We start from the raw sequence: 23,551 nt of genomic DNA, 5'->3' as shown, positions 1-23,551 counted from the left end.
CTCATTTGAAGAGCGTCCAAGTCGCGTTGACTTTCTTCGGGCGTACTTGGTGGCAGCGGAGACATCCACTATCGTGCCCGAGCACCAAGATCAGTGCTTCCATTGCCCGTTCCTCTTCTCCTCTCTGCTCTTTGCTGCGCGGCGAGAGCAGTACGCGTGCCTGCGCTAGGCGGCAGGTGTGTTGGCGTAAGGTGTTGTTCCCCACTTCCTGCTCGTCCAGGTGATAGCAACCTGTCATTATCAGGCATCAAGCTCATTCGACTGCTTCGACTCGCAGGCCTTTGATGATTCCCGATATTGCTTCGCTCGCGATGGAGAGGTGGGACTCGACTAGAGCTTCTTGAAGCGGAAGACCCAATAGGCATCGACGCCAAGGCATTGAGCGAGGCTAGCGAAGAAGACGAGCCGGTGCTGCTATCCCGGCTCATCGGTCTGGTAACGTTGATTGCGCTTTGCCTTCGATCGAGTGTGGGCGGGATTAGATCGAAGTAGCTTCCCCTGTTGCCCAGCGAAGGGCCTGCACTGAGCGGGTTCGCGAAGCTGCCCGACGGACTCTGCGAGACAAGAGGCGTGGGAGGCGTCATCATACTCATGCCACTCGAACTGCGACGCGACATACCGTATCCAGTTCCAGGTCTCGCAGGGGTAGGCACAGGTCTACTGTCCGCGAGTTCGCTGCTCTTTACCAGGTCGTTTGCCATCTCGCGTACTAGGATAGCCGGGTCATGGCGAGCGAGCTCCTTCACAGAGTCAAACAGGCTGTATCGCCGTAACAGAGAGCCACCTTCTCCCATCGTACCGTGCTCGATCATGCCTTGGCCTTCACAGGCGTCGCATATGCTGCGTATGACACGCAACAAGTTGAGTCTGACCAATGCCTTCTTTGCGTGCATTTTGACTGCTGCTCTTTCAAATAGCGTGCGATTCGCCAAGCTGGCAGCGATAGCAGGACTCAGACGGAGTAGCTTCTGCAAAGGCTCAAGCAGATTTTCAAAAGCATCTGCCTTGCTTTCGTTAAAGCATTGCACGAGCGCCTCGTCAAACCTGAACGACGGCTCGAGGAGATGCTCCTCCACCTTGGCAGTTTCTTCTTGAAGCCATATGAATATGGCATCCAATGCTGTGACTGCCCAATATTGATCGGCCAGCAGTGACACGTAGAACTGCAGACCTTTGTTCTGCCATAAGATTTTGCGACCGACCTTGCCAGAATGTGCCATGTCACAGATGATTGGCAGAGCAAACTCCTTGAGGGGACGTTCGGTCTTGACAATCTTCTGCAGTAGAGGAATAATGCCTGACAGAGCGGCGTCTTCTTGTCTTCCAGTGCTGAGTCGACAAAGATTGTACATTGTCGCTAGGATCTGATTCGAGATGTCGCGGAAGTGTTGCGCACTGGACGCTGATTTGCTGTGAGACGGCATGCTCGAGCCGAGCAAGTCGGTGAGGACCTCAATCGCATTGCTGTTCTGCAACGCGTCCAGAGTCGTGGAAAGCATACTCAGATTCTTGATGAACTTGAGCATCACAACCTGGTTGCCAGGTCGCATTCGTCGTAGGTCTTTCAGCACCCGCTTCAGCACCATGCGATCAGCAATGAGCTCTTTGACATGATTTTCTGCTTGACTGAACAGCAAAAAGATGTTCACCACTCGAGATTCTACAATCTCCGCAAGCTCTCGATCATCCTCGTCCAACACTCGGTTGAGGACCAGTGACAGAGGGTAGAGCACGGCACTTCGCGAGAGAATGCGGCAAAAGTCGTTTTTGGGTGTCGGTCCTTGAAGCTCGAAGACAGACCAAATGCCATTCACGCCAACGAGGACCAGCTCGCGACCAGCTTCGCTGTCATAGTCTTCTTCCAAGAACTCCACCAGCACATTCAAGCCACCGCAAGAGATGAACATTTGAAGCGTGAGACCCGTGTTCTGATACATCATTCGCACGAAATTTGCCGCCTCCAGCCGGATCTCTGTGGCGTACTTCTTGGAGGCGAATGATGAAATTATGGGAATGCCGCCCACGAAGCACAAGTTCTCCTGAACTTCATTGTTGTCGGAAAGGATGACGTTCACGATTCTTAAAAGCCGGAGAATGATGAACGATCTCGTAGTCTCCGACAGGATCTCCAGTATCGGCAGCATGCCGTGGCTGCTGACAATCACGTTCTTGACATCAGGACTCTCGGCCAGAATGACTACCAGTTGGTCAACTATCTCAGCCAGTACGTCCTCAGGTTGTCCGGCTTTCAGATCGGAAACGAGACTTTCGACAACAGCACAAAGGCGAGCATGTTTGTCGCGAGCGACGTTGGATTCGAGGTCAACTTCGTCAAGTTCCTCTTCCAAGGCCTTGAACGGGTCTTCCTCGTCCTCATCATCGTCGTCGTCGCCCCATGTCACTGAATTCGTCAGTTTCAATGTGCCACTGGCTTCGCTACTGTCAGAGGACTTTGGGCTGGAGCGACGAATGTGACCCAACTCTTTGGCACCCTGAAGGCTGATTGGCTGTTCGTCAAATACCAGATCGGTGTCAAAGTCTTCATCGCCGTCGTCCTCGGCATACTTCTGAATTTCGAGACTCGAACGATTTCGTCGCATGGCGGCAGCATCGTGGACAAGCTGCGTGGGGGTATGTGTCCTTCGCCTTCGCATGCTACCATTGAGTTTGGTCTTTACGTTGAGATCCCGAGGGTTGTATTTACGACTGGGCGAAAATCCTGCAAGTTTCTGAAGAAAAGCATCCTCATCATTTGGTACCAGGTCGGAGTAATCCTCTTCCTCTTCTTCTCGAAAGCGGTCCTTATTGGCGGACGCGGGCTGATGAGGCTTCACGATATGCTTTGTCGGTGTTGCTCGGGGCTTGGGGATCGCACTAGTCCTTGAGGCTGGTTTAAGTATCTGCGTTCTCGGTTGCGAGTCCTTGCTCGGCTTGCGTTCATGCTTGCTGCTGGCTCCACTTCGCTTCGGAGCCAGGGCCGGTGGCGGTTGGTTCCTGATTTCTTCCGATGTCGCGCGAGGCGGGTAGTATGGGCGCACGGTCTCAAGGGCACCCCCGTCGGCAAGCTGCAATGACGAGCGTACAGTCAGCTCGCCCTGAAACTCACCGTCCCAGTCTTCAACTTTGCCATCCGTTTCTGGAATACTTTCAGCATGAGCGTACTGTTTAAGCTTTTCAGAGCTAAACAGGCCAGCATCCTGTGGCTTGAGATGTGCTGGCAGTTGAAGGCCAGCAATTCCTGTTGTCAGCGATGCAAAGTCATCTTCCCAGTTGTCGCTGTGCGCCTCATCGGAGGATGATTGAAAGGCTTCTGGTCCTTGAGACTTCCGTGAAGCAAGTCGAAATGCAGGTTTTGACTCGCTCTTGACTTTCGTGCCAGCGACGCCAGGTCTGGCAGAGCTTCGTGAAGTAGGTCTGGAAGCTACTTTGCTGGAAGGTCGTCGACTACTCCCGTTCGATTGCGCAGGGGGTGGACTGGCTTTCAACGCCTCGTTCCATTCCTGCACACTCTTCACAGCTTCGGTGTACTCTGTCGGCTTAGCCTTGTTCCCCTTCTTCGCCGACACAATCCAAGGGTGCTTGAGCAGCTTTTTGGCAGAAACGCGGAGGTTCGGGTCCTTTTGAAAGCATTGCATGAGGAAGTCTCGCACAAGCGGGCTGGCGCCTTCTGGAAGGGGTGGATGATCATCGTTGACGATGCGGAACAAGGCCGGCATAGGCGCGAACTTGGAGTAGGGTGGCTTGCCATCGAGAAGCTCAATCACAGTGCAGCCAAGACTCCAGATGTCACTCGCAGTGGTGGCGCCGGACAATTCGATGACTTCGGGAGCCATCCAATATGGTGTCCCTACCACACTGCCTTCGGCCAGACCCGATTGCTTTGTAGCGACACCAAAATCGGCCAGCTTGATCAAGCCCTCTTTGGTTGTCAGGATGTTGGCGCCCTTGATGTCGCGGTGAATAACACCCTGTTCATGGAGAAACAAAAGCCCTTGCAACACCTGAGAAATGTACAGAGCCACCAGATTCTCCGGAAATTTCCCAAAATTCTTGCAAATGCTGTGCAGACTGCCCTGTTCGCAGTATTCCAGAATGATGTAGAGAGAGTCGGTTGACTTGACAAAGCCGTGGTATTTGACGATGTTCGGATGATTGAGGTTCTTGAGCAGATCGATTTCTTGCATGATGACATTCAGCTCGGCCTTGGGCATATCAGACAGGCGGACCTGCTTGATAGCGACCGTTTCTCCAGTCGACCAGTTGAGGGCGGCGTACACACTTCCGAAGGCGCCCCGGCCGAGGCATTGGCCCAGTTGCTGCGACATGTTAGTAAGTTGATCATCGCGTTCATGCACAACTGAAGTGCAGCGAAAGGCAAGACGGATGGCTGAGACATGGTCTCTTGCTCGACCTCACGTCTTGACCAATGTGCTGGTGGCACGTACATAGTCCTTCAGACCCTCGACCTCCTTGGCGGTCCGTTGTGCTGTCCCATCCTTGCTGGGCAGCTTGTCGCGCATTGCCAGCGCATGTGCAGCGCTACTCCCCCTCCGAGTGGAGCGCGTGGGAGCAGTCTTGTCGCCATTTTCCTTGTCCAAGCTGCCTCTGACTTTGGCACTTCGTAGCACTCCGCTCCCGCCGGCACTCGACTGTTTGGGCGTAGCATGTGATCTTGCCTGGGCGACGCTGGTGTTGACGCGGTGCGAGGTCGACGGTCTGCTGGAGTGCGAGGGTGTGCCATTGGGCGACAGGGGTGGGGGCATGGTGGTCGGGGCCCACTACCGTCGGCGGAGGGCAGAGGACTGGGCGGGCGGGAACGACATGAGAAGGCGGGCGGTGAAGGGCGGAGCGGAGGAGGGAGAGGTGGTGAGGTGGTGGTACAGGCGGTCTCCGCTCATGATAGATGGCCGTCAAGGTGCACTCGTTCAGCCGCGAACTGGCGGCAGCAGCGAGGCAATGACGATCGATGAGCGGAGGGCGAAGGCACGCGACTCCTCTTGGAAGGACTGCACGGCACTGCACGTCCGCTGGCTGGCTCGCTGTCCGCCGGCGCCGTCGACGTCGCGCGCGCGCGCCCTCTCCCTCAGGCCGCAGTCCACTCACGAATGCCAGCGCGCGTGTCGTTGGCCCCCTCGAAGCGTCGCACGTTCGCAGAACCCGGTTTCACAGGCGCGTGTGGTGGTGATGGACGGGGAGCACCCTGGCTGGGCGGAAAGTGCTGCAGCTGGGATCACGAACTCAATCTCCCCGCTATATAAATATCCATCCCAGTCGACCATCATCACGCCCAGATCTACCCGACCGCTGCCCCTCGCCAGCGCACTCACATCTCGCGGTGCCTTGCATATTCGATGCACAGCGCTGGCCGGCTGTCCTCCGCTGCCTCGCACCAGCTACAACGCCACGGCGAAGCTCAATCCATTCATTTCACTGCCACGTCACAGAGAGATCGACCTGTAGATCAGCTCCACCAACCGAGAATGCACAGGCCGTGCCCTACCCATCATGGGAGTAGGCACGACCGCAGATGCAAGGGCGTCACTCTTAGCGTTGCCAACCGAACTGCGGGACCGCATTCTGCACTATGTCTTCCTCGAACGTGTTCCGGTCCGAATTCCAGTGAAGGGCACGCCGACCCTCATCGGACGTGCTACGACCAAGGACGAGTCATGGAATCAGGACATGTACTGGGATCCTGGCCAGGGTACCTGGCGTTTGCAAGACCCGAAAAGGAATGTCACTGAGAAACCGAAAGCTTACTTGTTGCCTGGCAATGGCGAAGTTCCATATCGCCTGTTTAGCAAGGCGCCCATTGCGCAGGTCAACAAGGTCTTGCGTGCGGAGGTATCGCGTTTCTTGCCTCTCGCTTCCATTGACATTGTTACCCAGGTCGAGAAATTTGACTTTTCCCACATTCAGACTTTCTGCGCAACGCTCCCAGCCTCGAGGCTCAATGATTTCGTTGTACAAGAGGATGGCAATTCCACTTGCGCGCTCACCGTTTATATATCCCGGCCGCCAGATGGAAGCCTTGGACGCTCTTCTGCAAACCTCGAAAGCTGGCTCAAGTTCATCCATACTTCTTTTCCATTTCCTGGCATGGCTCCAGAGCTTGCCACTTCCTACCGCTTGTTTCGAAGCCCTTTCGCCGAACGCGTTGGAGAAACATTGTCAACTCTGCCTCTATTGCAGATGATGTATAACAAGCACGAGGGGCGGGATCCAGGTCCTGGTAAACTCGATCTTTACAAGATCATGCACACTTGGTGGGCGAGGTGGAGAATTGAAGGCTACCTCATCGATGGTTGGAACATGGCCAGGCACGCAAGTCCGAACGATCTCAAACTACCTGGAGTGCGCAATACTTTGCATAGATTATGGCCAGCGATGTGAATCGACATACACGTGCGTGTCAGATCTTACAGCCAAGTTCCCGATCCTGGGCAACATTGGTAGAAGCCTCTGACGAGACCTCATTCGCCGCCTTTGCCTGCTTGTTTATTTGGAAAGCTGCGTGGCCGTCGGTTGCTTCCTGGAGAGGAGGTGTCTGTAGCGGGGTTTAAGCTATCTTGTGCTGCAAAGAAGCCACCGCTAGCCATTTAAGATTGATGCCGGCTCGCAGATCCATCTGTGGCGTTCTAGACAAAGCCACCGATTGACCTTCATCTATATCCTTACGAGCAGCTGCGGTGGTGGAGGGCGAGATCAAGCGCCTACGAAGTGCTAAGGACTCTCGCCTGTTGCAAACCTTTCGCGATCATGTTGACTTTTGAGGTCATGCGTAGGGAGCGCCACATCGCAGACCGGCCAAAGGCAAGCGTTCGTCTACCATCTATATAACGGAATCTAGATTCTCTAGTCACGCTACTGTGAGCTCGCGCCAGCAACAGCCACAATGATGGAAGAGCCGCAAACACCGCTCCTACCGTCCTTCAGCATCGCCATAAAGCGCCCCATGGCGACCTCTTCCACATCTCCATCTCGCTAGTTGCACTTCGCAAACCGCCTGTCGTCGATATCCCGACGAATTCCAGCAGCATGCTGTCCAGATTCGCAGTCGCGCTGCTTGCAGCACACGCCGCTGCCATCGCTGGCAACGATCACCTTGTCTATGAAGCAGAAGGAAAGCCTGGCGTACAGGCTCGCCAGACGACAGATGGCCGATTTACCTTCTACCAAATGAAGACCGCTCTATCTGGTCCGTGTGACATGGCTTACAACCCCGTCGACCGCCTTCTTTACGGCGAACAGCAGTTCATCAATCAACTGTTCAGTATCAATCCCGCCAACGGCGCAGTGACGGAATACGAGATCCCATTTACCACGGGAGCAAGCAATACCACAATTCCAATCACGGTTCCTAAACCTGTCGGTGACCGCACAGCATTCTCGTGTGCCATCCGTGAAGGAGCCGACGGAAATATGTACGTTCCAGTCAATGAGTTCGTTACCACGTGAAACTAACGATCATCAGCTACGCCAGCAACGGCGTCCGCAACCAACTCGTTCAACTTCGTACGCGTGACAAGCGAATCCGTATCTTCCACAACCCTCCAAACGTACTAGGCAACCTCTTCCCATTCAACGACATCTACACCGATGCCCAAGGCATGTGGGTCACACAAACCACAGGCAACGTGCTCCAATACTTTGACTATAGCCAGCAGCGCTTCACTCAACAGTACACGATCCCAACACCACTTTCCCTTCCGTTAGGAGTCTTCGTCGCCTCTGACGGCCTCGTCTACGGTTGCGAAGTCATCGGAAACAAAATCTTTACGTTCAACAAGAGAACCAAACAGTTCCGAGAATACCCCCTTCCCGTTCCTCTCATGACACCTTCCGTCGTTCGAGCAGAGAAGAACGGCTGGGTGTATTTTACTCTCCTCACGGGGAACGGCATGGGTTCGTCTCCACTATCCTATCCGTTCTCATATCATCACAGCTAATCAACCGTCTTTCCAGGCCGCATCAACATGCGCTCCCACAAAATCGAACTCTACCGCACAAACCAGGACCCCGCCTTCGGCTCCGTCAACACAGGCCCAGCCTCCGACGGCCGCGTCTGGATGTCTTACTTCGCCTCAAACAATCGCCTCGCGGGTTTCGACGACAAGACTCTGACGTACACTTACGTAGACTTCCCCGGTGGCTTCCAACAGTTCCAAATTCCAGGTCTCGTAGGCTCGATCCCGCCTTAATCTGAATATTGCTGTCAACTATCGACCGGGGAACGCCCTTTGGTTCAGCAGCCCCACGTTCAATGCTGTGGGAAGATACAGTCTGTCGAACAGGAAGGTGAAGAGAGACGACCTGATCGAAGAAGCGGAAGCGGCTTTTGAGTCGTAGGACGAAGTTCGTGTCGTGGTCAAGCTTGATCGTTGGAAAGATGCACTGAAGTGACCATGAGACTCATTAGCCGGAGCTATACACACAATCTCATCATGGCCATACTCATCATTCGTCATAGTCATCGTTCTTCATCGCTGAGGATATCCGCTACAAGGATCTCAATTTATCGCTTTTGATCCCTAACAGTTCTCCTTAACCCTGGACTGTAAACCTCTCCTCAACATTAGGCCACCACGTACCCCTGCCCAGCCCCTTCTCGAACTTTGGCTGCTCCACATACCTTTGCGTCGTAAACGGACTGACCTCACTCAAATTCCCCACCCTCCCCAACAAGACCTCCAAATGCCTATACGCTGCCGAAGGCTGATACTCAGGAACCTCATGTCCCGACAACACAACAGCCACAAACGTCAAACCCCTTTCTGTCACATGTCCTCCCATGACTCCGGAGCCTGCAATCGAACCATTCACATAATCGTCCCCGTAAGGTACATAGAACGGATCGATAGGCGGCTTCGAGAAACCTTGCTGGCCATTCCAAGTCAAGTTGTTCAATGTGAGCAGTGTTCCATTGGCAATGAGTACCATATCCAGATCTCCATGCCCAACAATAACATTGTTCGTCTTCTCGATGACCTTCTGCAGAGGACCTCCTTGGATACCGGAAGGCGGACTCGTGTCGCCATTGTCCCCCACAAAGACGTCCTTGTCGGTACAGATTTGCCAGTTCACGTTTTCTGGTGCGTGAATAACTTGCTTAACATCGGTGCGATTGAAATAAGGCTGCGTGAAGCCGACTGGGAAGTACGTGGCCGGGTATGGGAACCCAAGGACATCCCAAAGGAGAGGACAGATTTGACCGACTTGATAAATATCGAAGCAGGGATTGATTTCGAAGATTGCTTCAAAGATAGGATCGAAGACTTGACAGTCGTCCAAGGTGTAATTGTTCGTGTAGTTGACGCCCGGTGGGTTGTCGAATGTGCCTTTTGGTGGGAACTGCAGTCCGTTCTCGATGTATTCGTTGTACCCGCAAGCCTGCGTTCTGTTCTCAAGGAATGCCGTGAATGTCTCGTTAAATGGGAAATCGGGATAGTGGGCCTTGACAAAGGGCAAGGCTGCGACTTCCGAGGAGACCTGTGGCTGGATACTGGGGTCGTAAATCATCATCCCTGCGACGTCAAAGTATTTTGTGCAATTCTGCTCGATCATCGCAGCGGAAATGTAGGGGCAGTACATTCCTAGCACATGTTAGCTGGCAACGACACTCTGGAGTTTGATGTAGCAATACTAACCAGCGTACGATTCTCCCGTAACGTAAACCTTGCGATCATGGAGCTCAAACAAATCGATGAAGTTCTTCCAGAATGGTAGGAACTGAGCTGCGACATCCTCCTCATTGGTCGCATTCGGAGTACCCTGCGAGAACCCCGTACCGACAGGCTGTTCGATGAATACCATATTCGTCAAGTTGCTCCAGGCCCAAGTATTTGGCACCGGAAGGTATGTACCAGGCTGCCAGATCGCAGGTCCATTTTCATGAAAGAAGCCATCGATGCTGCTACAGCCAGGTCCTACCAAGCATCATCAGTATTCGAGGCTGAACTGTACAAGATAACGCGAATATGTCCTCACCTCCATTCAACCAAATTGTAATCTCATCCTTCGCATCTGGATTCGTACTCGGCACAAACCAGAAGAACAACTCTTTCGACTCATCAATCGGCAGCAAACCAGAATAGCTCTCTCCAATATCAAAATAGACCTCAGGCAAAGCCGACCCGTTGACCCAGTACGGCTGCGTCTTGTTATTCAAAAACTGCCTCTGATTCGGAAAAGAGGGCTGTTGTTGCAGATCCTGTCGCTTCGCTAGTCGATTGAGACCCCGCTTCTCCAGCATGCTCTGCCGAGCAGCGAGGCCAGCGTCCACAACCGCTGCAGTGCAGCCAAGCAATAAGATCAAGCTTGAGAGCGCCATGGTGGCTTGGTGAAAAGGCTTGGACGAGAAGCTTGGCTTCATAGATGAGTGTTTGCGGGCTTTATGTCTTCACTGTTTTTTCTGGAAGCGACTTGCCGACTGTTGGCGGTCAGAGCGTGTCATGGGCTGAGCCGTCGTCATTGGCAGGTACAGGGCCCAAACAGGCAGGTAGTATGGACGTGGTGCCGATTGACGAAGCGTTAGTGGAGCAGAACGCGTCGACATCGTATATGACGTTGGAGCGATGATCGCGGCATTTTGAGTTTCCTTTGCCAGTTTTAGTCGCGCGTGCGACGGTTGTGCAGTGTCAAGCTTGCGGTGTTGTGGTGCAGCATCACATTGGAGCCAGCCGGGCAGCGACAAGGTTGACATGGATGACCCGTGGACGCTCGGATGCAACGGAAGTTCTGAACGAGCTGCATCGATGTGCGCGAAATATGTTGTACATTTTTTCCAACCTCTCTGATAACGCCGCCCGTTGGTATCTTTACGAGGCAAACAAACGCTAGACACATGCGAATAGAACAAGGCCCGTCATGACTTTTGCTGGCTCTTCTTTGCAAGTAGATTCAAAGCTGAGCCGGCCAGGATGAATGACTTTTGGTCAGGTGAGAAAGTGTGCTTGACTGGCACCTTGAATGTCTCGCCGGAATCCTTCTTCTTCACAATCAGGTTGACGTTGTTGTCGCCTCCCTGGAGCATCTCGTACAGTCCTTCGGTTGCAACCTCGTCGCATCCCGCCATCTTATCGTAATCGGCCTCGTTCTCGAAAGTGAGAGGAATCACACCCTGTTTCTTCAGATTCGTCTCGTGAATGCGCGCGAAAGATTTCGTAAGAATGATCCTAGCGCCGAGGAAACGGGGTTGGAGGGCAGCGTGCTCACGAGCAGATCCTTCGCCATAATTGTGCTCAGCGACAACGAGCCATGGTTGACCTTGCGCTTTCCATTTCTTGCCAAGATCGGGAATGGTGTGCTTGGACCCATCGATATCAGCGACCTGGTTAACCTCTCCGGTCTCTGCGTTGACTGCGCCAATGAGCGTGTTCTCAGAAATGTTGGTGAGGTGGCCTTTGTACTTCAACCACGGACCTGCAGCAGAGATCGTGTCTGTCGTGCATTGTCCTTTGACTTTGACCAGCACCTTCAGGCCAGACAATTCGCCTGTTGGGAATGGCTCGAATGGCTCAAGCAACTCAAGACGACTAGAGTTCGGGTCGACTGCGATGGACACGTTGGGGTTGGGGACGGGCTCCGTAGGGCGGAACATGGGATTTCCTGCGGCGAAGCCGAGAGATGGCAGCTCTGTACCCTTGGGTGGTTCAAAGCGGAACTCTTCACCGGAAGGCGTTTTGAGGCTGTCAGTCATTGGATTGAAGTCCGTCCTACCGGCGTAAGACATAGCTGTCACGAGATCGGGGGATGCGAGGAAGTTCATCGTCTTGCGGTTGCCATCGTTTCGTGCAGGAAAGTTGCGGTTGTAGGAAGTGAAGATGGCGTTGTCCTCGCCTTTCTGAACCCCGTCTGTTCGCGACCACATACCAATGCAAGCTATTGATTGTCAGTCATAACCATCGTAACGTGGGGAGAGAATACTCACGGCCGCAAGCGTTAGCAAGCACGAGGCCTCCGCCTTCTTGAAGCGTCTCCAGCGTGCCGTCTCGTTCCAGCGTAGCACGAATTTGCTCACTTCCAGGAGAGATGAAGAAGTCCGCCTTTGGCTTCAGACCAGCAGCAGTAGCCTGCTGGACAAGCGATTCCGCCCTAGTCATGTCTGCGTATGAACTATTTGTGCAGCTACCTATGAGTCCCGCGCCGAAGGTGTCTGGCCACTTGTTCATTTTAACGGCTTCCTTGAACTTGGACAGCGGTGTCGAGAGATCTGGCGTGAAAGGTCCGTTGATGTGAGGCTCCAGCTCAGACAAATTAATTGTTACCACTTCGTCGTATTCGCAGTTCGAATCAGCGACCAGGAGATTGTGGGCACCTGGCGAAGCAGCGATTGCGTTCGCCTGCTCAGCGATCGAACCACGATGTGTGGCTTGCAGATACGGCCCATGCGAAGTGGGTGTGTAAGGGAAGATGGAAGTGGTTGCACCCACCTCGGCGCCCATATTGCCTGTCAATTGTCAGCGTTGGTTCTCATTTAACATGCGGCCCTCACATACATATCGTCGCCATGCCCGTGCATGAAAGCGACTCCACACCAGGACCAAAGTATTCTGTGATGTATCCAGTTCCACCTCGTACTGTCAGTTTGCCGGCAAGGGCGAGAATAACATCCTTGGGTGATGCCCATCCGCTCAGCTTGCCCTCTAAGCGAACACCGCGAATCTTTGGAGCCTTCAACTCCCAAGGTGCGTCGACCAGCGCGTCCACAGCATCAGCACCGCCCACACCAATAGCAATGGCTCCCAGACCTCCTGCGTTCGGCGTGTGGCTGTCTGTTCCCAGCATCATCAACCCAGGCGCGGAGTAGTTCTCCAGCACAGTTTGATGGATGATACCAGCTCCTGGAGGCCAGAACTCAATCCCATATCGCTTTCCTGCACTTTCCAGGAAGTCGTAGACCTCCTTGTTGCCCTTGATGCTGTTCGGCACGTCGATGTCTGCTCCCTTCTCGCCCACAATCATGTGGTCACAGTGGATGCTCGCTGGCACGGCAGTTGTCGGCATGCCGCAGCTCATGAACTGGAGCAGTGCCATCTGCGCGCTGGCGTCCTGCATGGCCACGCGATCGGGCTTGAGCTTGAGCGTGGCCTTGCTGCGGATATCGGTGCCATTGTTCGTGCCTTGGAGCAGCGATTCCTCAGCATTGTCGAGGTGGGAGAAGAGGATCTTCTCGGCGAGGGTGAGCTGGCGGTTGGGCAACAGGCGGCGGACCTCGTGCAGGCGTTTGAGGAGTTTGGAGTAGGGAGGCGTTCGCGACTCGACCGAAGAGGCAGCAGGCGTGCTCGAGGCATTGCTGGCGGTTGCGAGGGTCCGCGAGAGGACTTGCTGCCGGATTGCCGTGGGCAGACTCAGCAGATGCGCCCGCGCGGCTGCGGGTCTTCGTGCTGCCAACATGTTGCTTGTCAATGGCAATCACAGTACTCGTTCGCAGAGACACAATGTCTAGCGCTGGTATAAATTCCACTGGCCGACCTCGGAATTCTTATTCTGTGCTCTCCCATTGGCGCGCTCTCCACTCCGGTCCCACAAAAAAGTCAAGCCGAGCTTTCTTCACATGCGTCAACCGCAGACATCTACGCTCGCTGTCAAGATACATCGTACTCTCAGACTTGAGACTGTATAACTGCTGACAATGGCCACCTACATCGTTGAGCATCTCGACCCCGAGCTGGAAGACTGGCAGGCTCTCGAGTACAACGCCATCTCCGAGGAAAGCCAGAACTCAGGAAACAAATTCCTGCTCTCAGGACTGACACCAGAATTCGACAAGTTTGAGAAGCTCGTCATACCCAAGGCCGAGCGCACAGAGCGCACAGTAGAATCCATCTGCCCATCTCAGGAAGCTCGTCAGAAAGTCTGCTTGCTCGACCCTAAAGCAGAGAAGGATCTGAGTCCAGAGGATGGACCCCTCTTCGATGCATTTCTGTTTGGCGGCATTCTCGGCGACGACCCTCCGAGAGATCGCACTGGTGACCTACGGAAGCTGGGATTTCCAGGGCGTCGACTAGGGCCCGAGCAGATGACAACCGATACTGCTGTGCGAACCACTAGAATCGTTGTCCAGGAGGGCAGTAAGCTCTGTCGAAATTCTTCGCGGGACGACATTGCGCTGACTATGCTACCAGAAAACCTCAGCGAAATTGAGTACATTGATCGTCCTGAAATTCCCATCACAGACGAGAATGGCAAGATCAAGGCCAATGAGACGATCGAAATGCCGTTCAAATATGTCAAGGGTGGCGATGGCAAGCCAATCATACCCAAAGGCATGCTGGAGCTGCTCGCCAACGATGCCGAGAAAGACATTCTTGACCTGTTGTGAGCTGCTACTGCCTCGGCCCTCAGACTCAATGGCTCGTGTTACATCATGAGGCTAGGTGCTAATCAGCACAAACAAGACCGTCGAGTATGAGCTTCATGCTTCACTCGTCAGGGCACACAGATCACAAGCTGGACTCGCTTTCACATGTAGGCTCTCAGCATGTGCTCCCTCAGCTGAAAAAGCATGGATTATGTAGGTGACTGGTTGTTCACTTCCTTGAGTGGTAATGCATAGTCTCGCACGACTCTTTTCCTTCAGTGTCAGAACAGCAATATTCTTCATGCAACCAAGACTAGAAGCGCGCTTTCGGTACTTATCAGAAGTCAGGCCACATGGAGCACCTCAATGCGCAATTGCTCTCCATGAGCTACAGTTCTATGCCCATGACACCTTCTTCGAAGCAAAAGAAGCCACGGTCACGAACACCGCGGACATCGACACGAGATCATGATCATGCTATGCAGTCACAAACCCCGAGTCCGCATGCTCAGCACACAATGAACCTTCTTGCGCTCTTTACAAAGCCATGGGTCACGCAGAGGACTCCATCCAGCGAAGTTTGCAATCAGCATTCCACTGCCTCCTCTTCGAAGCTCACCAGCAATCAACCACTTCTTGATTCCGACTTGAGCAGCATGAAGACAAACTTAAATGCCAACGCGATCAATTTCTCTTCTCATCTTGATCTGCCTTCACCGAAGCAGCAGCACGCCGCGAAAAAGTATGCCAAAGAGAGGATCCTCGCCAATCCGAAAGCACTGGACCGCTTTTTTGACTATCTCTCGCTAGCTGATCTGCTCACGTGTCAACGAGTATGCAAGAGCTGGAGTCATACCATAACATTTTCTCGAAAATGGAAGGAGCAGCTATATCTCGCACCTGCATCAGGCAACCACGGCCAGCAAACGGCCAAACTGAACCCCTTCCTCACCACGATCAGCAGCACGATATCTGAACTTCACCAGATCTATGACAACCTTCCATGCGACACAATGACTCCGCTACTTCAAGAAGACCACAGCATTGTCTTCGCCTGGAAAGGCCGCTACTACCGCCCTCAGACCTTCTTCAGTCGCTCTTCCAATCCAGCACTGTCATCTGTCTCGTCAGCAGAAAATGTCTCCGCCCCCTACATCGAGTGGCAACTCCGCGAACTGTCGCGGTACGAGATATGCTCACTGAACAATTCCACCCTCTTTCCGGGACCCAACTCAAGTATCTGGAAAATGTATCTATGCCAACCTCCACCAATCGAAATTCACATCACAGTCTGGGAGATGGATAACGCGTACGAAGACGACAGCCGACTACCCAAAGCTGCGGACGCAGGCCACATCACAGAACGTTTCGTCCTCAAAGCATGGACAATACGCGAGATTTTCGAACGAATGGACGAAGCGAGGGACGAGGAAAGGAAGGCGCGGAGACCAACCCACGAGGAGCAGACGCCAAAACGAAAGATGGAGAAGTTCCGACATCTCTTCATCAACGACAAGTCCCAGCTATCGCCGCCAACAGCACCAGCATTCTCCACCTCTTTCCACAATACCTCGCAATGTCATCTCCCTCCAACACCGACACCCTCACCGCTCCGTCCTCGAGTCGCGAAGATATTGGCTGCCCCAGAAACTCCCCCAGAATTCCCAAGCCCAAAATTTCCCAATGCGGCTACTTCTTCAGCCGCCAGCACCTACAGCAAGCCGGCATCCATCTCCTCACTCGCTTCCAACGCCAGTCTTGCTAGGAAGAAAGTCCAGCAAGTGCTTCGAAACAACGCTTCGACCATGACAGTGGGTCTGGGCGGGTACGTTGAGCCTCTTGCTCCTAGTGGAGGAAGAAAGGCAGATTGAGCGTCGGGGCGAGGGTGAATGAAGGGGGCCGAGGACTCGTTGAGAATCGAGTATTGAGAGTGGAAACGTGAACGGAGGGGCTGCGATGGAGTGAAAGTGGCTCGAGAGGGGCCTGCCGGATAAGAATTGACATTTTAACGTGATAATGACTGCAAATGACTGCAAATGAGGCATAGAGTCTCAGATTGGATCTTTATGTATGATAGCCGATCGAAGACTTGTGATGACTTATCAATACCTCTTTCTCTTCGTCTCATATCCATTCCCAGCCAGTGTCGATTAGACAGTGGTAGCATGCGAAGAGGGAAAAAGGCGATTCATTGATCTCGTTAAAACATTTGTTCGTACAGGACATGAACTGTGCGTGCGCTATTCCCTCTCTCTTGCGCCGTCAGTATAGTTTCTCTCCCGAACAATTCGGCTCAGCACAGCCCAGTCAATCGATGACAAAGTCGCCGGACTCCTCATTGAGCATATCCCCCATCCGTTATCTCATGGTTCTTGTGCGAACATCTCCCAGGCCCCTGAAATGCAGTCTCTGCCGTCTCGTGATCAACCACGTCATACAGGTACATGCGACTCAATTTCGCGCGACTACCAAGAACAAAAGTGTGAATCGTAGCGCTCCGCTCTTTGTCACTCCCATTCTGGCAACACTTCTATTGCCGTATTGGAATCGCAGACGACTCGCTGTTCTCTGTTCCCTTCGCAGCCTTGACCTCTTCTGGCACATCCTCTTCATCGACACTGGATCCGCGGTGGAGGTGGCTGGCTTCCTTTACTGGCGAGCCTGCCATTTGTCCATTGCCAGATGAGGTGGTGGGATGCAACGTAGGACCGCCAGAGATGGAAGCTCGAGGTCCGCTCTCGCTGGTGGGTGTGCCTGCGGATTGCTGTTGAGAGAGGTGTGGAATGTTCTCCGGTCTGCATGTCCATTCCGTCAGCGTCTGCCTACTCTCGCCTTCTTGTGCGCACCATTCCGGGAGCTCTTGGACTGCGGAAGACTCACGTCGGATGCTCCCGTCCTAGACCTCCGCCCAAACCCGCGCCATCGCTCTTGCCGGCCTTGCTCATGGCATAGTCGCCCGAGTCAAAGTACTTTCGCTCCTGCAGCTTCTTGCTGAACAGATCCTTTTTGTTGGGGAGTTTGCCATAGAGACGGAAGAGTTTCTGCTCCTCCTCGGTGAGAGACTGCCAGAACGGGGTCAGTGATTCGCATAGCGGTATCAGTACATCCGGGACGAGGTTCGGCTGGACTGGTAAGGAGATTGGACGAAGACGTACGCTCACGTCGACCTTGTTTTGCTTGTGCGGGTTCAATGCCATCGTGCTGTTGCTGCTGCTGCTGCTGCTGCTGCTCGGGAAAGGGCGTTTGGCGGGAGGAGAGGGTTGCGCGTCCTGAGCCTGCAGGGCGCGCTTTCTCTTTGTCGAGAGCTGGCTCGCGCCTTCCTTTGTCGGGTATGCTGGAGCTGTGTAGGCGGAGTGCGGGCCGAGGACCTCCAATGATGTGCTGTATGCTGTTGTCGGCGGTGTTGGCGGTGGAGGAAACGGGCAAGCTGGTGGGTGTGGTGCAGCAACGGCTATTCGCGGGGTCGGTTCGAGGAATGCAGCGGCGTTGTAGGAAGGGAAGCTGGAAGACACAACGTTGCCAAAGACGGGCTGTTGCGGGTACAGAGGGAAGTCGTCGAGAAAGTTGAGGTAGTCGAGCAGATCTTCCGTGTCCCTCGTGACTGCGCTGCTGCTGCTGCTGCACTGCTCGTGGGTGGGCGATGTGCTCATTGGGTTTCGCCGGATCGCTTCCCGATTGGTGTGACGTCGCAGGGACAGGTGCGAGCGTGGGTCTAGAGTTGTCGCAGAGGCTGGATGACTCCCGCCGTCAACATCATTTCTCCAGGAACGTCGATGATATTGTTGCTACGAAGACTGCAACGACATCCGTGAGGCGCAGAGGCGGATGTGCCCAACACTCACGAGGCAGCCTATGGCCGCGAGCTCAAATAAGAAACGCTCCCGTGCTTCCTGCGTGGCGCCAACGCGAGAGGTCGAATGCCCGGTCAGCCCACCCATCACGAGATGTATCCCGACAAATGTCTCCCTGGGCTACGACCGCCCGGCCTCCAGCGCATGTGAAGGTCTGCAGCTGTCAAATGCTGAGTAGACCCTGCGTCGAAACGGCACCAGTCGTGGCCTTAGCTACACATCTGCCCATGGGCAGGACTGCACATCGGCCTTCTGTCCGATCTCTGGACACCGCCAGCACGCCAGCGTCGTGCATTTCGGCAATGCCCTCCAGATTGTACGACCTCGGTGACAGCAGATCTACCAACCATCAAATTCGTGGAGAATGAAACACATCATACTGACACTAGCAGGTTCGTCTTCTACACGACTACATGCTGATGGTCCGGTGCGCCCATGGCGTGACAGAGAAGCAACAGATCTGGGCTCCCTTTCTCCATTCTCATGTCGTCCGTGCACTGCTGGCCTCGCCATTTATTAATGAGCCTGAGGTGAAGTGCAGTAGCTGGAAGATGTCAAGTAAAGTGCTGAATATAAAAATCTGATGTATTCCCATGAGTATGTACTCATCACGACCATGACAGTCCATGATGTTATTTGTGTAGTTGTTGCTATCAAATGTGGTAGCCTCGCCCTCCTCTTGTTCAGCCTCTACTCCAGCCCAGGTCACCGAAACAACCCGGATCCAAAGCAGACGCTGCACAACAGGCGCCCTACTATCTTGCTCCACGCTAATGGTGGGAGCCTCGCCCTGCTCTCGTCCCCTCCACATCACCGCAAAGACGATGCAGAAAAGAGAAACGACAGCCGCCCTATGATCTTGCTCCACGCCAAGGACATTTTGGCGCTTGCACCATTGTCATTGGACATGACTGATGCTGAGAGGTGGCGGATCGTGATCCGTCCGATTGTGATGATGCATTGCTGCAAACATTTGATTGACTGATGAAATGAATGGTGGCAATGGCATCGTGGCCGCTGCTGCTTCCGCGGTTGTTGTCGGTGCCGAGGAGCCATTTCCTTGCGGCATCAAGCGGTTCATGGCGCGGATGCCTGTTGCTTCGTGGGCACCGGTGGTCCCGGTCGGCCAGATGGTGGCCGGCGAATCGCTTTGATATGCAGTTGCTAGCATGCCTGCGAAGGTGGGGTCGCCATACGTCGGCGCTCCGTACGCTGCATCGAAGCTGGCGACTGAGGTGGCGGGCATGTTTGTGACGGTGGTAGCCACTCCGGCATCGTTATACGTTTGCTGTGAAGGGAGCGGAAGCTGGAAATCTGTAGCCTCGATAGCCGGTGCATCTGGCGCCATGGACCAATTTTCCATTGCTCTGGTTCCGAAATCCGTCTGCTGCGATCCGCACGTGTCATCTGGAAGAGACGCGGGAGGCGTAGACATGATCCCTTCGTAGTTGCCCACCAGGCCAGGATCTGCGACAGGTGAAGGCTGAGGGCTCATGGTCTGAAGGTGGCCAGTCATCTTGGGAACAGCTACTGCTGGGTTCATCCGCTCGCGATGCTGTGTGTCAACAGGCAGCAATTCCACGAATCCCGGCTTCGTCAAAACTGGATCCCAGATGCCATTCTTTTGCAGAAGCTGGCGCAAATACGCATTCTCGGCGGCAATCTTTTTCGCTGCAGCTTGGACTTCGGCCGTGGCTTGTACGCCTCGTCTTTCGCAACAGCGGACTCGCTCCTCCAGTTCCTGGACGTATTCCTTGCGCCCTAAATGCTTGCGGTCAGTGCGCGTCCTCCGACCATTTGTGAGAGTACTCACGAGCTCGACTCCTCCTCTGATTGCTGCGCACCCGTGCGAGTTCTTCGGCCTTCTGCTTCCCGAGTCAGTTGCTGTCGGAGGTGCATGACGTGCATGAAAAAGGCAGTTACCTCGACCGGAGTCTTCGCCACGGCGACCACCATGGTCTGCGGAACAGCTCGTGTGTGGTATGCTTCGCTGCGGGCGGACAGAGGGCGGAAGCAGACGTGGCTCTCTCTGTAAATATGACGGCTCCGCTGGAGTGTCTTGCGCTGCAGCGTGGCTGAGGTGCCCTGGTCGCGTGCAAGTCCGTCAAGCCTAGCCAAAAGTCTCAATCCCACGTGAACGGGACCGAGAATTTTGGCGCACGAGCTGGCGGGTTGGAAATCAACGGTGGTGATGTCGCTGCACAGGCGTCGATGTTGTTGTCGAGGCCTCCCGGAGAGCAGAATGAGAAACGGCCAGGGCGGGATGAAGCTGTTAAAACAGCAGCAAGCACCACTTCGCACGTGGCCGTGTCCGCCATCTCGTGTCGCCGAATCAGCCAAGACCACCGCCTTGGCAGAGTCTTGTGTCCGAGCACGATCATTGATAGAAGACTTGCTGCTCTCCACAGGCGAAGAAACTTTGATCCGACGACTTATGACGCCGCCACCTGCGTGCAACGGCAAATTGGGACGCTACATCTTCTTCCATCAGTCTGCAAGTGGCAACATCGACACATCTTGACAATTGATGCTTCTCCGCGCCTCGGCACTCAGCTCTTTCCCTCCATCGGCGCTTCCACGGCCGGGCTGACTAGTTGTACAGCTGGTATACCACGATTTGCAGCCGCTGCCGTCGATGCATTAGGCAAGATTACACCACCTCATCGCATATTGCCGCAGGAAGTGTACCGCGGTATGGGCGCGTTAGTGGCAGGAGCAAGACCACCGTAGTCCCGGGGGTGCTTGCCCGGCGTGACCACAGCAGTCCGGAGACGTCAATTTTCTCCCTACTGCACGATCATCGCCATACTCATCATACTGGAGAATCCTCCCGTCTACAAGACAGCCACCGAGAAGCTTGAGCCCAGATCTCACGGGCCGAAGCATGCAATGCACACCACCCGGTGTGCCGGGTCCGCATATATGGCTACAGCAACATCATCTCCGCGGCATCCTTTTGACCCCAGGCAGATCTTTTTGCTGATCTGCGCAGCTAGTTGCTGATTTCTCCTTTGCCAGTAAATCATCAGCATGTGCATGTTCACCCTGTCTCGCGGCACAGGCTCGCCATCGTGACTCGCTATTCCAGGAGCTCTCACCAAGTCCGCCTCTGAGCTCCGATCGCTACTTGTACAGGTATCTGCAATAAGCGTTCGCGCCAACTGCTCAGCTATGGTAGCCTTTTCGGTCGACAAGTCTTGTGCTGCGAGCAAGTGGGACACAAGCTTTCGCTGAATCATCGAAAACTTCACAAGTCCAGATTTGAGATACTTGATTAATTGTACCAACTTTTCTGCCTTTGACTGGAATTTCGTTTGGTTCGGCAGGATCAACCTCGACCAGCTCCCTGGCATCAAGTATACGACTCTGCAGGAACCGTCATATTATCGATCTGAGGACTCCCGGAGATGTTCAGTCGTGAAATCCACGAAGGGAAGGTGCCAGCCTCCACATCTTCACCGTCACGATGCGGGAGCTACCTCGATATTGGCGGAAGTCGTGGATCGTCGAGAGCATCTGCATTCAGGAGGTTTTACGTGGTACCACTTCTCAGCGCCTCCCAAATCGCCTCGTGGAGTCAAGACCCGAGCAGTGCCAGAATGCGGTCTGCGTTGTGGCACAGAAATCTCATGCGCAAGGCCCGAAGACCTTACTATCCCCCTCATCTGTCACTGGGATATTTCCTGATGTGAGTAGCGCGGCCTCGAAGTCGACATGGCCCAAGAGGAGGCAATGGTCTCTCAGCTCCGTTCTTCCAGCAAGATCCATGATACCGGCAAGGAGCTGAACTGCTTTTTTTTTCTGGTACTGTGTCCGGGCAGCTTCTATCCGCCTGCAGAGCATCCAACTATTGACATTCATAATCACAGCACATGCGGACTCTCGGTGTCGCTAGTGCCTCTTCGCGCTTGACACACACGGCGGATACAAGGACGCTGACCACACAGGCGTTTTCGAAATGTGCAATCATTGTATCACGATGTTGAGATACCTGCTTACACAAGCAAAGGTCCACTCGATAGTGGTGTGCACTCGGTCGTGGCTATCCTTGATGGTGTGGAACACATTTCGACACTGGTCAAATTGCAGACTGAGGTCTGTAAGTCCAAAAACGCAAATCTCTGGGGCAGGTTTGATGCCGGCTTCTAGGAGCTTTTGAACATAATATACAGGAAGCACTGATCAACGTGGCCAGCCTTCTTATAATGTGCCGTGACAACAGCACAACTAAGCGCAGTCCGCCTTCTCCTGGTTGGCAGTGTTCGCATCCTTGCACTTCGGGTCACCGTCCTTTGGATCGCATGGGAACTCACAGCATACGTTGCCCTTGCTGTCCGTGTACCAGCTTGAACCATCACCGCCGGTGGCGTCGCAGGCTGCACCTCCATTGGTAATCTACAGGAACATTGTTAGAGCAATCTAACCGTTTGGCAACGACCATACCTGTCACATACCTTGCAAGTGCATTTTTTCGACTTTGGGTCGCAGATCGACTGCTCGCCAACTCCGCAGGAGGTCTGAGTGTCGCAAAAGTTTTGGTCGACGCAAGAAATGCCATCCTTTGCGAAGCTGTCAGCGACTTTCCGAAAGAGAGTTCAAGCGCGAGACTTCTTACATCGCGACGCAGTCGCATTCCCAAGTTCATTGGAGAAAATCCAACGTCACGCTTGTGGACCGCCACAAACATGGAGCCTTCCATAGCGGCGGTAAGAGTCGCCAGAGCGGCGATGGCGAAAACTGGAGACTTCATTGTGAATGATAATGACCGAATTGTAGTAAAAGAACGTGGAAGTGGACGAATCCTGGTAAGTTTGAAACGAGCGTGGATGAAGAGGGAATGCTTTTGAGACTGTTCTGCGAAAGTGCGTTGGCAAAGACTCTTGATTTATATATCAAAACCTGCCGACTGGCCCGCCACGGTAGTTGCCAGTAGCTTCCAATTCTAGTTCAACCGATGCTAAGGCTGTATAGCGGGTGTCGGAATGGCGCGTCGTAGTGGTCGTATAGTAGCCTTAGGAGGATGTGCTCGAGGAGGTGGAATTGTGATCCTTGTACAACCAGGCGGGTGTCGACCACCGGGTAAGCTCTAGACGGTAATAGACCTGGCTAACTATAAAAGTCTAGGCACTCACCATAAGCGTTTCAAGGTGGTACGACTCCCTTCTACGCGTAGTTGCACCCTCACTCGCTGCTGCCACAAAGATTCTCTTGATAGAAGAGCATCCAGCGGCCTAGGCGAACTCGAGCAGGCCAAATGTGTAGAATTCGGCAGCAGTAAAAATAGAGAGAATGACAGTAAAAGAATCATTACTGTGTGCATCCCCAGCAACCAGGAAATTAAAGTAGCTATAGAAGAAATAAGCTTCGTTACTACCCCCAGTCTGGGCCTACTATCCAT

General features: G+C 53.9%; 10 protein-coding genes across 10 annotated transcripts; 4 read left to right on the top strand and 6 right to left on the bottom strand.

Annotated features, from left to right (window-relative positions):
- Nucleotides 1–68: 68 nt before the first annotated feature.
- Nucleotides 69–4,763, bottom strand: RHO25_007017 (uncharacterized protein; the record flags this gene model as incomplete). Its single annotated transcript, XM_023597800.2, has 2 exons — nt 69–4,316; nt 4,446–4,763. The coding sequence occupies 2 exons, from the start codon at nt 4,761–4,763 to the stop codon at nt 69–71; spliced, it is 4,566 nt and encodes a 1,521-aa protein (XP_023451785.1).
- A 742-nt stretch (nt 4,764–5,505) lies between these two features.
- On the top strand, nt 5,506–6,393 carry RHO25_007016 (uncharacterized protein; the record flags this gene model as incomplete). Its single annotated transcript, XM_065602875.1, has 1 exon — nt 5,506–6,393. One exon carries the CDS (start codon nt 5,506–5,508, stop codon nt 6,391–6,393), a length of 888 nt encoding a protein of 295 aa, XP_065458947.1.
- Nucleotides 6,394–7,038: 645 nt separating this feature from the next.
- RHO25_007015 (uncharacterized protein) lies at nt 7,039–8,201 on the top strand (the record flags this gene model as incomplete). Its single annotated transcript, XM_023597799.1, has 3 exons — nt 7,039–7,424; nt 7,475–7,905; nt 7,966–8,201. 3 exons carry the CDS (start codon nt 7,039–7,041, stop codon nt 8,199–8,201), a joined length of 1,053 nt encoding a protein of 350 aa, XP_023451788.1.
- A 343-nt stretch (nt 8,202–8,544) lies between these two features.
- RHO25_007014 (uncharacterized protein) lies at nt 8,545–10,330 on the bottom strand (the record flags this gene model as incomplete). Its single annotated transcript, XM_023597798.2, has 3 exons — nt 8,545–9,593; nt 9,648–9,926; nt 9,988–10,330. The coding sequence occupies 3 exons, from the start codon at nt 10,328–10,330 to the stop codon at nt 8,545–8,547; spliced, it is 1,671 nt and encodes a 556-aa protein (XP_023451787.2).
- Nucleotides 10,331–10,864: 534 nt separating this feature from the next.
- Nucleotides 10,865–13,395, bottom strand: RHO25_007013 (uncharacterized protein; the record flags this gene model as incomplete). Its single annotated transcript, XM_023597797.1, has 3 exons — nt 10,865–11,880; nt 11,930–12,448; nt 12,498–13,395. The coding sequence occupies 3 exons, from the start codon at nt 13,393–13,395 to the stop codon at nt 10,865–10,867; spliced, it is 2,433 nt and encodes an 810-aa protein (XP_023453087.1).
- Nucleotides 13,396–13,633: 238 nt separating this feature from the next.
- Nucleotides 13,634–14,323, top strand: RHO25_007012 (uncharacterized protein; the record flags this gene model as incomplete). The annotated part of the gene is made up of 2 exons (XM_023597796.2): nt 13,634–14,072; nt 14,127–14,323. 2 exons carry the CDS (start codon nt 13,634–13,636, stop codon nt 14,321–14,323), a joined length of 636 nt encoding a protein of 211 aa, XP_023453091.1.
- Nucleotides 14,324–14,820: 497 nt separating this feature from the next.
- On the top strand, nt 14,821–16,173 carry RHO25_007011 (uncharacterized protein; the record flags this gene model as incomplete). Its single annotated transcript, XM_023597795.1, has 1 exon — nt 14,821–16,173. One exon carries the CDS (start codon nt 14,821–14,823, stop codon nt 16,171–16,173), a length of 1,353 nt encoding a protein of 450 aa, XP_023453066.1.
- Nucleotides 16,174–16,832: 659 nt separating this feature from the next.
- On the bottom strand, nt 16,833–17,952 carry RHO25_007010 (uncharacterized protein; the record flags this gene model as incomplete). The annotated part of the gene is made up of 3 exons (XM_023597793.2): nt 16,833–17,097; nt 17,183–17,364; nt 17,458–17,952. 3 exons carry the CDS (start codon nt 17,950–17,952, stop codon nt 16,833–16,835), a joined length of 942 nt encoding a protein of 313 aa, XP_023453068.1.
- Nucleotides 17,953–19,051: 1,099 nt separating this feature from the next.
- On the bottom strand, nt 19,052–20,109 carry RHO25_007009 (uncharacterized protein; the record flags this gene model as incomplete). Its single annotated transcript, XM_023597792.2, has 3 exons — nt 19,052–19,914; nt 19,967–20,018; nt 20,077–20,109. The coding sequence occupies 3 exons, from the start codon at nt 20,107–20,109 to the stop codon at nt 19,052–19,054; spliced, it is 948 nt and encodes a 315-aa protein (XP_023452778.1).
- A 2,271-nt stretch (nt 20,110–22,380) lies between these two features.
- Nucleotides 22,381–22,903, bottom strand: RHO25_007008 (uncharacterized protein; the record flags this gene model as incomplete). The annotated part of the gene is made up of 3 exons (XM_023597791.2): nt 22,381–22,548; nt 22,608–22,712; nt 22,769–22,903. The coding sequence occupies 3 exons, from the start codon at nt 22,901–22,903 to the stop codon at nt 22,381–22,383; spliced, it is 408 nt and encodes a 135-aa protein (XP_023452779.1).
- Between the last annotated feature and the right edge of the window lie 648 nt (nt 22,904–23,551).

This window comes from Cercospora beticola, chromosome 4 (genome assembly GCF_033473495.1).
Source record: "Cercospora beticola chromosome 4, complete sequence".
In the NCBI taxonomy this organism is placed as follows: domain Eukaryota; kingdom Fungi; phylum Ascomycota; class Dothideomycetes; order Mycosphaerellales; family Mycosphaerellaceae; genus Cercospora; species Cercospora beticola.
The sequence above is the reverse complement of the archived record's forward strand: the minus strand, read 5'-3'. Positions and strand labels throughout refer to the sequence as shown.